General features: G+C 43.0%; 2 protein-coding genes across 2 annotated transcripts; one reads left to right on the forward strand and one right to left on the reverse strand.

Annotated features, from left to right (window-relative positions):
• Positions 1 to 884: 884 nt before the first annotated feature.
• Positions 885 to 7,754, reverse strand: LOC119016900 (ubiquilin-4-like). The gene is made up of 11 exons (XM_037093259.1): positions 7,563 to 7,754; positions 5,669 to 5,820; positions 5,336 to 5,484; positions 4,981 to 5,243; positions 4,671 to 4,829; positions 4,295 to 4,517; positions 4,065 to 4,204; positions 3,396 to 3,479; positions 2,873 to 2,988; positions 2,511 to 2,769; positions 885 to 2,425 (listed from the first exon to the last, which is right to left on the reverse strand). The coding sequence occupies exons 1-11, from the start codon at positions 7,704 to 7,706 to the stop codon at positions 2,273 to 2,275; spliced, it is 1,842 nt and encodes a 613-aa protein (XP_036949154.1). The 5' UTR covers positions 7,707 to 7,754; the 3' UTR covers positions 885 to 2,272.
• Positions 7,755 to 7,857: 103 nt separating this feature from the next.
• On the forward strand, positions 7,858 to 13,259 carry LOC119016902 (lens fiber membrane intrinsic protein-like). The gene is made up of 6 exons (XM_037093262.1): positions 7,858 to 8,246; positions 9,512 to 9,550; positions 10,596 to 10,804; positions 11,610 to 11,759; positions 11,872 to 12,006; positions 12,905 to 13,259. Exons 3-6 carry the CDS (start codon positions 10,630 to 10,632, stop codon positions 12,964 to 12,966), a joined length of 522 nt encoding a protein of 173 aa, XP_036949157.1. The 5' UTR covers positions 7,858 to 8,246; positions 9,512 to 9,550; positions 10,596 to 10,629; the 3' UTR covers positions 12,967 to 13,259.
• The last annotated feature ends 672 nt before the right edge of the window (positions 13,260 to 13,931 follow it).

Consider the following 13,931-nt stretch of genomic DNA (forward strand, 5'->3'; position numbering starts at 1 on the left):
TCAGGGACTCGGCTCATTTGTATGACAATAAACCTCACCGAACAGGTGCGTCTGAGTACCAGACCACGAGGACACCATTTTGCTTCCCGTCTGACTCCTACGGGGATATAGGTAGAGATCCCGATTTGTCCTGGTGTACTAATATTGGCGCTTGACTACACATGTGATCATTTTAATGCTTTTCCCAAAGGCATCTTTATGAATATGATATCACTGCAACCTGCCAACTTCAGGGATTAACGTTCACACTGTGATATCACAGATCATAAATTAAAATTGGGTCATGTATTATTTTACAGGTCTGTTAACAATCACTGACTATTTTATTAAACTTTCCTGAACACAAATATAAAATTCGGTAACTTATTGACTATAGTGAAGGATGACACGTTATCAATATTGAGTTGTTAATAGTTTGTTTGATTTCCACAGGATTTCTCTTAGATATGTGCAAGGTTGATTATAGTCATGTCTCAATCCCAACCGTCAAATACACTTTGGGTTGAGACGTCCAGTCACCTAGAGTTGGGAATGGGACAACTATCTTACAGATTGGACCTTAAACAGGTTCCATACATAAGATTGTGAAAATGCTATTTGCTCCATATTGGATTTATGGCATCCTGACCAGAGAATGAAGTCACACATCACAACACTGAATTTAGGAATACTCATCAGGGTAATAGTGGGGGAGAATTTGTCAGAAAGTGTTACTCATAATTATACCAAACGTAACATTCTATAACCATCGATCCCCCCCAAATAAACAGCCATCCAATATGCAACATATATATGTATTACTAAACATGAACTTGAAGGCCAGAAATAATAATAAAGTGACAGCTACAGAGATCTTGCACCATTTAATCAACTGACACAGGGTATAGACTGTTTTTGACCGTGTTTTATTTTTTTAGTACAGTACTGTTAAAAGTTAGTTTCAACATGTTCAATTGGGAGATGGATTTTTTTCGTTTTATTTTCAGCTGAGGTCAACAGACAAAGCAGCTATAGAAGCAGTTGCCAAAGTTACCACAACTACAATGCTGAGATTTTCAAAAGGAAAAAAAAATAATAATAATAATAATAAGACAACCTAGAACTTGATTTTAGAAACATATGGTGCCACCATAATTGTTTGTAAAGCCTTTCCATTATTTATTTATTTTACTCACTTGATTTCCACGTTTATTTTAATGCGAGACAAATCAAAATTATCTCTAGGTACTAACTGCACCTCAAAACAAAGGAAAAAAAAAAGAATAAAAAGAAGAATCAGATTAAAACAAAAGGAAAGCTTGTTTGTTTCATTCATATTCATTTTTAACAGCGTCCCGTGCTTCGGAGCTGCTAGAATGTGATATTTGATTATGGTTACAGTTCTGGATGATGCTGTGTAGAATTTCCTAGGGGGGGAGGGGATTCTAATTAACCAAATGAATGTGTGGGGGGGCGGGGTTGTAATTTCCTGACAATATTCTCAGAGGGATAGGAAGGACAGAAGGCACAGCAGTGGTGCCTCAGAAGGAAAAGACACTGTGCACCAGTGAGTGGGCACTTTTATCTGGAATGACAAATTACAAGTTTAGGGAAGTGTGGAGGGCGTCGTTATCTTAAGCGCTTGCAATAAATAGTGAAAGTTGTTGGGCATAACCAGCTACTTGTGTAGAATGTCGAAAACAGAGGAGAGAGGGAGGAATGAGGTTGAATGTCTGTATGGACAAGGTAACTTCCTGTTCGTGTTCAGGAAAAATGCTTACCAGAAAAAAAAAAAAGAAAAAATAAGAATATATTGATTTGCTAGTTAAATGCTAACACACTGCCTCACACTGGCCATGTATGAAACAGAGCCAACAGCCAATGACATCACATGGGTTTAATCTGTATTATGTAAGTGTTTGTCTCCAGTTTTTTATGTGAAGAAAGAAATGAATGAAGAAATGGTTGGGAATCCCTTTTCAGGAGAGTTTTTTCGCTCCTTTTCTCTGCACCAGAACACCCCCTCAAGGTGAGTGTGGTTCAGTCCAGCTCTACAGCAGCACTCTGAGACAGAGATCTGGTTGGTTGACGCCAAAAAGAGAAAGTATGGGGACTAGGGAATGATCTGAGAGCAGATGTAGAATGAGGGTCTTACAGATCCTGCCCAAGTTTCTTCTGTAAAGTTTGGGACAATACACTTTTATTCTCTTGGTTCTCTGTAGATGCTGGGTGTGTTTATGATTCAGGTATGTGTGTATGCACGTGTCTGTGTGTCAGTATGTACTGTATGTCTTTACGAGGGCTGTGAGCCCAGCAGTCTCTCAATAGCCGCGTTGATGTCTCCTCCAGTAGCGATGAGGGCCTGCAGGTTGGCCTCGCGGTTGATGAAGCCCATGGCGCTCAGCTGGTCCAGCTGGGACTGGAACCGCACCTCTGGGGTCTGGGTCTACGTGGGAGAAATAATCGGAATTTTAAGAGAGATCGCACAGGTGTGGAGCTAGTGATATCAGCGCATGTGTGTATGTGTGTACCGTTGCAGTGCCTCCTCCACCTCCTCCAGCAAACATCTGGAGCATCTGTTGCATCAGCTGCTGCTGGGCGGCGTTTGTTCCTGCACTGCTGGGCGAGGAGGCCGGGTTCTCTGTGGGCAAGCCCCCTCCTGTGGGTATACCTGTTGGCATACCCGTGGGCAGACCTGTGGGTAGACCTGTGGGGAGACCTGTGGGGAGACCCGTGGGCAGACCGGGAACTCCACCCGTAGGCATGCCAGGTACTCCGCCTGTCATCAAACTAGGCCAAAAGAACAAACAGAAGAGTTGAGAAAAATAATAACTTCTAAAAAAAAAACAAAAAAACAAAAGGAATATGCGTAACTTTGTCTGTGAGACCATACCTGGGCATGAGGCCTGGTGCTTCTGTCTGCAGTGTCTGTAGACCCTGCTGGATCTGCATTAGAGCTTGCATGGCACGGGGGTTGGTCATGACTGACAGAGCTTCTGGGTTCTGCATCTGAACCCAACCAAAGAGTGCAGCGATGAGTTAAACAATTCATCAACGACAAATTAGAAGTCAATTTTCTGCACGTTAACTTTAAGTAAGTAAGTAAATAAATGGCACACCTGAGTCAAGTATTAACCAAATGCTTGGGACCTTTAGAGGCTTATCAAAAAAAAATCTGATGGCAAAAAAATGTATGTAAGATATCGCTAATCCTGGAGGCAAAAATGTTCAGCATGTGCAGATAAATATCTCTGCTGAGTTTCACAAGAGCTGGGACAAGGCTTGTTACAGTATGTTGCCCCCTATGGGTCATTCAGGATCATCGTGTTATGTCACTAGGACTGTCCATGTGTCTTAATGTGGTAAGAGAATTAAAATTCCAGTACTGAGTTAATAGACTGAAACGGGTGTTGTACCTGCTGCAGAAAGATGGGCAACTGAGATCGGAACTGTTCCTGCAGCTGTGGGTTTCCAGCAAACAAGGGGTTATTCATCAAAACCTGGCACGGAGAGAGAAAGAAAGACAGACAAGTCAAGCTAATGTGTCATTCTACATCTGCTTATGCATCTTGTTCATGAGAGCTGATATTTAAATCATATATGCTTCAGCACCTTTTGAAGGCTTGTGAACATAATGAATCACAGAATAAACTCTCTGGAGATTCGCTCCCTTTCATGTGACTGTTTATGCATCGCTCCACTGTAAGGTTGTTCTACATACTCACAGTACTCTCAGCATTAATTATTGGAGCCAAATAAGTCTGAGCTTTGTTGTTTATTCTTCCTTACAATTCAGTGAGCTTAACAGACAATCCCCTCTGTTGAGTATGCAGTAAATAGCTGGGCTTACTGGCCTAATGCATAACAGGCAGAGCTAGATCCCACTATTTACAATTCATTACAAACTGCAGAGTTCAGTAAGAATCGATCGATTCCACATGTGGAACAACAAAATGCTCTAAAGGCCAGCTTTGAATCTAAATGACCAGGATTTGCTCTGCAATGTGATTACATCAGTGGGAGGTGTATATAGGGTGGGTGTACATGTATGCATCCTAATGTGTACACATGCTTCTGTTTCATACCTGGGAGGCCAACTCTGGATTTTGAGCCAGTGACTGCATCATACTGCGCATATATGGAGCCGACAGCATGTTCTGCATCAGCTGAGGGTTTTCCGAGATCTGCTGCAGTAGACTCTGCATACCCGGGCTGTTGAACATCCCTGCCATGCACAGAAAAGAAAGGAGTTTATTTATACACCGTGCGTGTATGTACCGGTAAATTAACGCATGTCTTCAAACGCAGGTCTTACCATTGCCCAGACTGCCAGGATTGATGCCCAGAGGGTTGGACACACTGGGGGTGGTGCCCGCAGTGGTGCTGGCGCTTCCCGTGGAGGCCCCTGCACTCTCAGAGGGGTTAGAAGAACTTGGTGGCCCCCATGGATTGGGAAGGGGCTCACGGTTCTCCGTCCGTGACGGCTGGACACCAGACTCGGAGTTCCCACCTAGAGCTGAGAATGGGTTGCTGCCAAACTGGAAGGAAAGATGAGACACATTTTCAAACTTCAGAAACAGTCAAAATAGTTAGCCAACACTGAAAAAGGTGTGAGAATAAGTCCAAACAGGGATTAACAGAGTGCAAACAAGCACATATTTGATCAGCAAACATCCCGCCCCCCAAGATACCTGTTCCCTGGCGGCACTGAACATGGGTTCCTGGATGTCTGTATACATCCTCCGCAAGGCATTGTAACCTCCTGGGATGCTCTCCAAGTTGCTCAGAGCCCGGTCCTGGTTCCGCATCATTTCCTGCATCATGGCTGGGTTCCTGGCGAGCTCCATAGTCTGGGAGGCGAGATAAAAGGGGAGTGGAGGCAAATCAGTCAAAATGTATTTTAAACAGAGCGAATGAAAATGCTGCAGAAATCTGCCAAAGCCATGCCTGTGTTACAACTCAGTATCTATACGTCATGCAGCCCCTCCTGATTTCCTCTACCTGTCTCATGAGTTCAGGGTTGTTGAGCATGTGGGAGATCTCAGGGTTGCGTTCCATCAGCTGCTGCATCTGAGGGTTGGCCATGATCATCTGTCTCATCAGGTCCGGGTTGGACATCATGTTCTGCACCAGCGGGTTCTCCATGATCTGAGAGAGCATCTCCGGGTTGGACATGAGCTGCCGCTGCATCTGCTGCTGCAGCTCCATGAAGTTAGCGGAGCCCATGCCCAGTCCAGCCAGACCCGCCAGGTCACCGAAGCCAGCTGACAGAGGCAAGACGGGTGGGATATGGTTACAGAAATCATCTTTGTTGTCCTGGACTAGGATGTAAATATTTACGCACTGGAGGACTCACTCAGTATGTTGGGCGTCTGTGAGGGTGGCACGGCAGTCCCCGTGGAGCCTGCTGTGGAGGAGGGGTTGGTGCCTGGACTAGAGGTGGAGGTACTGCCTGCTTGAGTAGAGGATGAGCTAGAGGCAGAGGTGCTACCGCCATCTCCCGCCCTATAGGGACAATTTGTCAATGCATGAGTAATGTAGCACTAATGTAAGCAGGAAAGTAACAAAGAAGAAATTTCAATGAATTATCCACCAGGATTGTGTTGCAAGGCCAATTTATCCTTCTTACAGGCCTGACACAAAACCATGCATTGAGCCAACAGGCTCTGAATAATAACGTTTGCCTTACTTGTGTGCTGTCTTTATGACTAGGTGAACTGTCAGGCCATCCTTGATGCCGTGCTGGCTGAGGCTGTCGCCGTCCTTCAAGATCTTCCCTGCAAATATCAGAACCAACTGGTCCTGTTTGGCTTTGAATCGCCTCGAGATCTCTTCTTTAAACTGAAAGACAGCAGCAAAGAAAGAGAGATGAGAAAAAAAATGTGACAATGAGAAGGAAAGGAACAGGAAATGAAAGGGATGACATGAAGAATAAGATGGTTTAGAGCTGAGGAGTGCTGCTCGGACGTGTTTATGTTCCGTTGCAACATCCAGACCTTAAGTTCTATTTTCCGAGAAAGTCCTCTGCACTTATCCTATTAGCAGGGATCTAAACACTTCAAATCTGCCACATCATGATTACTCTCCGACTACTGTATGCAGCATAACAAGCACAGAAAATTGTCTCGTCCTGAAGGACGCTGCTCTCTTGGTAGATTTTTCATTTTAACTTTAAATAAGATTAAGTATCTTGTCTTAACGCTGCACTCCAATCAGCAACCTGTGGGGTCAGTTTTAATAATTGCACAGGATATGAATTTTGATATCAGAAAGCAATGAGTCAGGGCACCAAGGGAGCTCCCCATCATGGAAACATTTTATGAGAATGTGTTATTTCTATGCACAGGTCATCTGACACCGTTATCTGTAGCGCTTCCTCTACCTGAAATATGATCAAGACAAATCAAAAGAGGAACTTCTTTCAAAAAGATTTATTTTCAATTTTTTTATTGGGTTTTTTGACAGCATGTTTTTGGTTTACTGCTTTTTTTTTTAATAGCCCCCTTTTTAATGTGAGAGACCACCTCAGTTGTTTCCCAACGCTCACTTTTTTTCTTGTTCTATCAATATCGCACAATTTTAGATAGCAGACTACTTTGATTTCAGTCTTGTGTGCACCATGAAAGATGAGCATCCACTTTGTGGTGGCTGATGGCCATCAAAAATAAAAGGACACAGAACAATAAGCGCTGTTATTCACTAAAACTGTGAGGCTTTGACTATTTTACACCAGACTACATTCACTAACCCAAAGAATGAAACACGATCCTGTGATGTGGAGAAGGATGGCAACATACACTGAAGGGAGAAATGCAAGTGTTTCAACGTGAACCACAAGAACATATACACATGACACACACACAACCTGACAAAAATGGCTACCCAAGACAGCACAGTAATGAGCCTGACCAGATGACAGACAAAGCTACAGAAACTATCGTTGTTTTCTGGCTGAACGAATCGCATTTGTGGCTTCACTGTAACATGTCGCCAAGCCGACAGTAGTTCTGAGAATACTGTATATTCCCTGATAAGCTGAATGACTCAGTGGTAGCAGTTGAGAATGTTCTAGAGAGATAGCAGCTTTAGCATTGTGAGAGCTGTTGAGCAGAAATGGGAAATGAAAGCGTTTTGGCAAATCATCCCAACAAAACCACTTGCATGGCTCTATTGTTGCTTGCTGCAATGGGCACAGCGAGAGCGCAACCCGTCAGCTGACACTTGTTTGGCTAACGTTTCATACTTAGCTAACGTTGCCTCAGCTCGAGGTTAGCTGACTAGCTAACTGTTACCGTTAGCTGGCTAGCCGGTTAGCCAGCCCGGGTGTAAACATGGTTATATCACTCTATTGGGTGTCAACAACGTTATTAACACTGAGCAGCTGTCGACCCAAACAGTAATGCTATCACTACGCTAAACCTCCTCGATTTCACACACTATCAGTTAGCCGGTGAGAGAGACGATGCTATGCTAAGGCTAGCACGGCTATCTAGCTTCCTAGCTGAAGTTGTGGGCAGGGGCATGACGTTGGAGCACGGCGCTGAACCGCACCAGCCAGCTCCCCACCTGCGAAATCAACAAACCTGAGTGACAGAGGCATCTTCCGCGATGGCGATTTCTTCTTTGTCTTTAGGGGTTTTTACTGTGACCTTAATTATAGTTCCCTCCGAGGCTTCAGGTTTATTATTGTTGTTATTACCAGGATCTGCGGCGCCTTGGTCAGCCATCTTTACTCCGCCGATGGAACAGCTCGGGTCTGGCGTCAGCTTCCGGGTCATAAGAGGTCAAACCTCTTTCCAGAACGAATCTCAGGAGTCCCCGTGCCGCCTGGCCAGATCAAACACCAAGCTGGTCATATAGTTTAAACTTAAATCTGTGTATTTTGATAATTGTCTCCCTGTCTCGTGGAAGTTGTTGGGACATTATTATTGCACCCCACAACAAAGCTGATCAAGCTCCTGAATAATGACAGAAGTGAATGACATTTAAATGGCTAAATTATTGATGACCCAAGAATGTGATCAACACATTTAATTCATAATGACAGTTATCATTAATGGCATCTCCGAAGTGAAGTGGTCAAGTCAGTTTTATTTACAGAGCCCACTATCCCAAAATCTCAAATTTACCTTTAGGGGCTATACAATCATCTGTATGGCATTCAGTGCCTTTAGAATGTAAATATAGATATAGGAAAAGAAAATCTTTCCCCAAAAAACAATGGAAAGCAATGGAATTAACTTCAGCAGGAGCAAAAGATCTGACTGGTAAGAAGTGCGAAGCCTTTAGCGTTAATTGTTTGATGAATTCAAATCAACTGAATTCAGACTAATTAAAACACTTTATAATAACCGTGATCAATAAACTGTACATTTATAGTCACTTAGGACTGAGTTAATAGTTATTGGACAATCAACAAACAATTAAGTGCTTTATCAACCATTTATCGAGCAATTGTGAAGATTTTTAAACATCGTTCATGAAGTCAGGTGACGTTTGGTAGTTCGCAAAACATGTCTGGAGCTTCACAACCAAGCGGCTTTGCAGCATTCTCGTAAACAACTGAAGTAGATGGTGACTTGTGGCTTATCTGGTGAGCTTTCTTTCAGTTTCAATATATACTGTCCCAAAAGTTCCCATCTACTTCAGTGAGGATGCCCAGGATGCTGTGTGAACTGTCAGACTTCATCTGACTTTCCATCAGCGTAACGGTGAGAGGACAATGACTCAATTTTCATTTCCGGGTGAACTTATCAGTCTCTGGCTTGTAAGTCCCCAGCATCAAACGTATACTGTCATACTATGTAATATGTAGTCTTAAATACAGGATCTGAAAACTCATCTGTAAAAATGTGTGTGTTTTAGAGAGAGCGCATGCTTGTTGATCTCATGCGTTTTTTGTCATTCACATTTACGGTTTTTCTAAATATTTATCTCCACGCAGCGCTCAGGATGCAAAAAAGCATTCATTTGACCTGAGTGAAGACGATCCTATAGTGGAGGGAGAGAGACGCTTGGCTGTATAGATCGCTCCCTCTATATGTGTCCCCCCCACACCGCCGCAGTTGTGACACGGCTGAAAGAAAAGTGCGTGTTTCAGCATGTCGCATTGACACGGACAGTCCTGCATACCTATGCATATCCCCGGTTCTAGACCCCCGCCATTTACAAACAAACAAAACCCCCCAAAAAAAGAAACATGGACCATAACCCCTTCGCTAAGGCCCCACAAACGCCACACACACACACACACGCTCACACACAAATGCACACACACACACACACACACACACACACACACACTAACACACTCAAATGTACAGGGTCACATGCACTGTGGCCCCTACGGTGTCTCATTACAGGGGAGACTGATTGCTGCAAAGGATTTTGCTTTCATCAACAGAAAAAAAACGAGGGGACAACTTTTGTGGTTGTAGTATTGTCCGTGACTCTCTCTCCTTCCCCCTAAAGTGAGCAACAGCTCTCTCTCTCTCTCTCTTTCCCCATCCACCCGTTTCTATCTTTACCTCAGAGAGGTGGGCAGAAGAGAGGGTGCATTTCCAGAAACAAGGTAAGGGGATCAAATTTCAGCACGTTTTGTTGTTTTTTTGTGTGTGTGTGTTCATATGTGTGTGCGTATCCCGGAGCAATACATTTTTGCTCGTGGTGACTGTGATTGGACAGAGGCCGGCAGAATCCGATAAAACCTCATTACTGCTGAGCAAGCGTTGCTGTGACATGAGGACCGGGAACAACAACAAACTGCAACATTATAGCTTTTACTGAGGTTGTGCTCCGCAGCCCGTCAACTTATAGTGATGTTGCGACTAAAGAAGAGGTAAATATGTTTGATCGAAATGAGTCTGCTTCCTTTAGACATATCAAGGGACTGAAGCAGGCTGTAAGTGTGCTTATTATACGCTGGTAAATAGGGTAATATTCTCAGTTTTTCTCTGGTTGTCTTTATTGTGGAATGACTTGATTATGATTGGCTGGAATCATATGCTGAAAATGGTGAAGCATCTTTAGGCATGTTTTTTTTCTTTGTCATGTGTGAAATGTGTCACGAGACAAAATGTACATCTAAAATCCAATTCCAAAATATTACTGTACACTTATAGAACAAATCCTCAGAAAACAACATAAACAGTCTCGAAATGTGCGGGGCTAAATATACAAGAATACTTAGAATATTAACCTTAAATCTTAAAAAAAAAAAAAAAAAAAGAAAAGAAAGGAAACAAAGGAATGACAAGACAAACCAACCAACCAAACAAAAAGAAATCTGAGTATTTTATTTTGAATTACTAGATTTTCATTTATGTATTTATTTTAGAAATGATAAATTCAACCTTCGACACATAGATGCTGGTTCTGCCACAGTGTACATGTACGAGACAGAATTGCTACTAGTGATAGAGATGTAGGATATATGCCCAGTACTACAGTGTCGATAATATTGACTGATATTGCAGTATGTACTAGTTGACAGCAGTTAGAAGTGTAGATAAATGCTACATAAATACTACAAACAACAGTAGAATATTGCACATATTGTGATTTAACAACATCGGCCGTGTCCCCAACCTCAATGATTTCTCCTCTCTGTGTTCCAGTTGCTCCGCAGAGGCCCCGTTATCTCAGCTCAAGATGTACAGCTTCATGGGAGGGGGCCTGTTCTGTGCCATCGTTGGTAATATCCTGCTGGTGGTCTCCACTGCGACGGACTACTGGATGCAGTACCGTCTCTCCGGGAACTATGCCCACCAGGGTCTGTGGAGGTACTGCATGTCCAACAAGTGCTACATGCAGACGGACAGCATAGGTAAGACACCCAGGGCGCCTTACGAAGCCCCTGTGAGAGAGCCGAGACGGGGAAAAATCGGTATTGTGTGTTTTGCTGTTACTGCAGATCATGTGGATGGATGGATGGATGGATGGATGTGGGTCATGAGCAACACCTGGAAGCGCTGCCGACAGCTTCACTGTGTATTTGAGCACCAGCCAATTCAAGAGATAAACCTCCCATTGTGGAAATATCACGTGAAATTTGCCCTATTAACATGTGAAAAAATGTTTTTTGATGGCAGCCAGACTTTTACCCCAAGGGACTAACTTTTATCACATGTGCATTAGAATTTCCACATTTGGTGCCAAAGGTTACTTGGAGGGCCCTACTTTGTGCCCCTAGTTTATTGAAGCTGTAGTCAAGCTGAAAACATATTAGAGCCGTGAAAAACATATTTTTTTTAAGTCTCAAATTCAAGTCCAAGACATCTCCGGTCGGCACCAGCCGGAGAAAACAACAGAAAATAAAAATAAATGGGTAACATTGAGGCTGCCCTCCATCAAGAAACATCTGAAAACTTGCAGGATTTACAGAATATGCATTATAACATCTGCCAGATGTGCTTAAAAGAGACAGAAGCTGTGTGTTCTTCTTCAGTTGGATTGTGTCAAGAAATGATTAAATTGCTTCTGAGCTGGTTAGTGTCCCTGAGCTAAAAAAAAAAAAAATCTAATCAAATCTAGAGAGAAAATAAGATTTCCCTTCAAGGAACAATTTTCTGAGATCCTGTTCCCGTTTCACGGCCGAGACATTTGATATTTTCCGACCTGTTTCCTTGCAGCTTACTGGAACGCCACCCGGGCCTTCATGATCCTTTCAGGGATGTCGTGCTTCGCAGGCATCATCGCTGGCATCATGTCCTTCGCTCACTTCTCCTCCTTTGAACGGTTCAACCGCTCCTTTGCTGCAGGAATCATGTTTTTTGTCTCCAGTGAGTCGTGTTACTTCTGAATTCACACACACACACACGCACGCACAAACACACACTTACCACACACACACTTACGCTTACCTTAACAGGCACCTTCCTGTCTCCCTCTTAGCTTTCTTTGTTCTGCTGGGTATGGCCATTTATACTGGAGTGACAGTCAACTTCCTCGGGAGGCGCTTCGGTGACTGGCGCTTCTCCTGGTCCTACATACTGGGCTGGGTGGCCATGCTCATGACCTTCTTTGCAGGTGAGAGAGGGGAAACACCGGGGGTCAGTCATTGAACTTGTACTTTTATTATCTGTATAGTGAGTCAAAATTAAAAAAAAAAAAAAAAAAAAAAAAGACTGAGGAGACCGATTACCTCAAAATTACCAAGTAAAACAGACTAAAATTTTCATGTTGTGAAAACTTTTATCTTGTCCAACTCCAGTACTTTTGTTGGATAGTCTCAGGTAATAGTTTCCCTAACTTTTTAAAAGAAAATATTTTATAGCATCACTTTCATTTTGAAATCCTATATCGAGTCATGAGCGGAGTTTGAACTGATATCTAATTCATCCGCATTTTTGTAGCCAATAAGGTTATCCGATCAATGAGATGAAGTGAATGAAACCACCTGATATGTGAAAAATTTGGACTGAAGATTTGGAGAAACAGAAACTCCTTTAACTGAATGCCGGCTGCTGATAATGCATTAAACATCAACGTTTAAAACACAACTATAACTGCGAGAAGTGGAGGACCGTTTTGCTTAAGAATGATGTTTTTTCAGTAGCTTTACTTGTAATCGAGTAATATTTAAGTAATGTAACTGTAGTCGCACCCGAGCACATTATTTTCAGTACTCTTTAGGACACTGGTAGTTACTGGGCCTGTCAGCAACCACAAGGGTACTGCCAATTAATAGACAATAACATTTGTGACATATTCTCAGAGATTATCTTTGGTCTTATTGATGCAATATGAATTTTGAAAAAAAATCAGGTAAGATTCTAGTAAAATGATGTGTCTAAAAACACAAATAAAATAAAATAAAGAAAAAAAAACACCTGTGGAAACTGTCTCCAAAGCCAGTGTGTTTAGCTAATGTCATGTAGATGTATTGAATGTACATCGCCTAATGCGCTGCCTCTGTCCGTTGCAGGTATTTTCTACATATGCGCCTACAGAATGTGTGAATGCAGGAGAGGAAACGGCCCGCGCTAGTGGGAGACAGACGGTTTGTTACAAAAAAAAAAAAGAAAAAAAAGAAAAACAAAACAAGACAGGAGGACGCTTCGGCTTGAGGAATAACAGAAGGCAATCTGGACTGATCTACTGAAGAGATGACGTCCCATGGTGCTCCTGGAGGCCTCTGACGGTCTGCCCGACACGTTTTTACCAAAAGTCATACTCTTGCAATGTGGACTTGAATTTTTTGTTGGAAAGTCGTGATGGTAGCACGGAGGAAAAACTTTAACCTAATAAAGCTAATCATGCGTCTGTTGTCTTTCACGGGATATTGGCGTTATTTAAACTTCTTTACCAGATTACTTTTGGCACCAGTGATACATTTTGAGAGAGCACCAGGAGATGGCAGCACCACAGCACTCCACCAGCTACAGAGCAAAGGGCCCTGATTTGATGACGGATGCAGGAATTGCATTACAGATTAAATCAGGATCAAAAACAGTCACAAGTGTTGAGGAAATAACGTAATGCTTTGAAGCAGAGGGCAAAATATAGTGATGGGAAGACATGACATGTAGGAATATTAGTCTACACAGCGGAGAACAGCACATCAAATGTACATATGTTTGTCTCTGGATTCCCCCCTGAAGCCGTTTGATTTTAGTCCCGCCTCGTTGCTTCTGACAAGGAATCCCGCAAACATACAGCAAAATGTATGCGTTATCCGTTATGAGGTTTCACTTCATGGGAAATTGTTTTGCCTCCGGCCGCCACCGCATGTTTGTTGATATTAGTACACTTATGCACAGACAGTGCATGGAAAGGGGAAAGAAAAAAAAAAAAGGCGGGAGGCTGTTTGCGTTTACGGAACAGGCCTCAGAGAACCCGAGAAGAAGATCGTGTTCTTGGACCGGGGGATCCAGTCGGGGTGGGGTCTCCACTGATTGTTCCACGGGCTCTGTCTTTAACAGCCGCTTCCTCCTCTCCTTTCTCTTGGTAAG

Source organism: Acanthopagrus latus, chromosome 3 (genome assembly GCF_904848185.1).
Source record: "Acanthopagrus latus isolate v.2019 chromosome 3, fAcaLat1.1, whole genome shotgun sequence".
NCBI classification, from domain to species: domain Eukaryota; kingdom Metazoa; phylum Chordata; class Actinopteri; order Spariformes; family Sparidae; genus Acanthopagrus; species Acanthopagrus latus.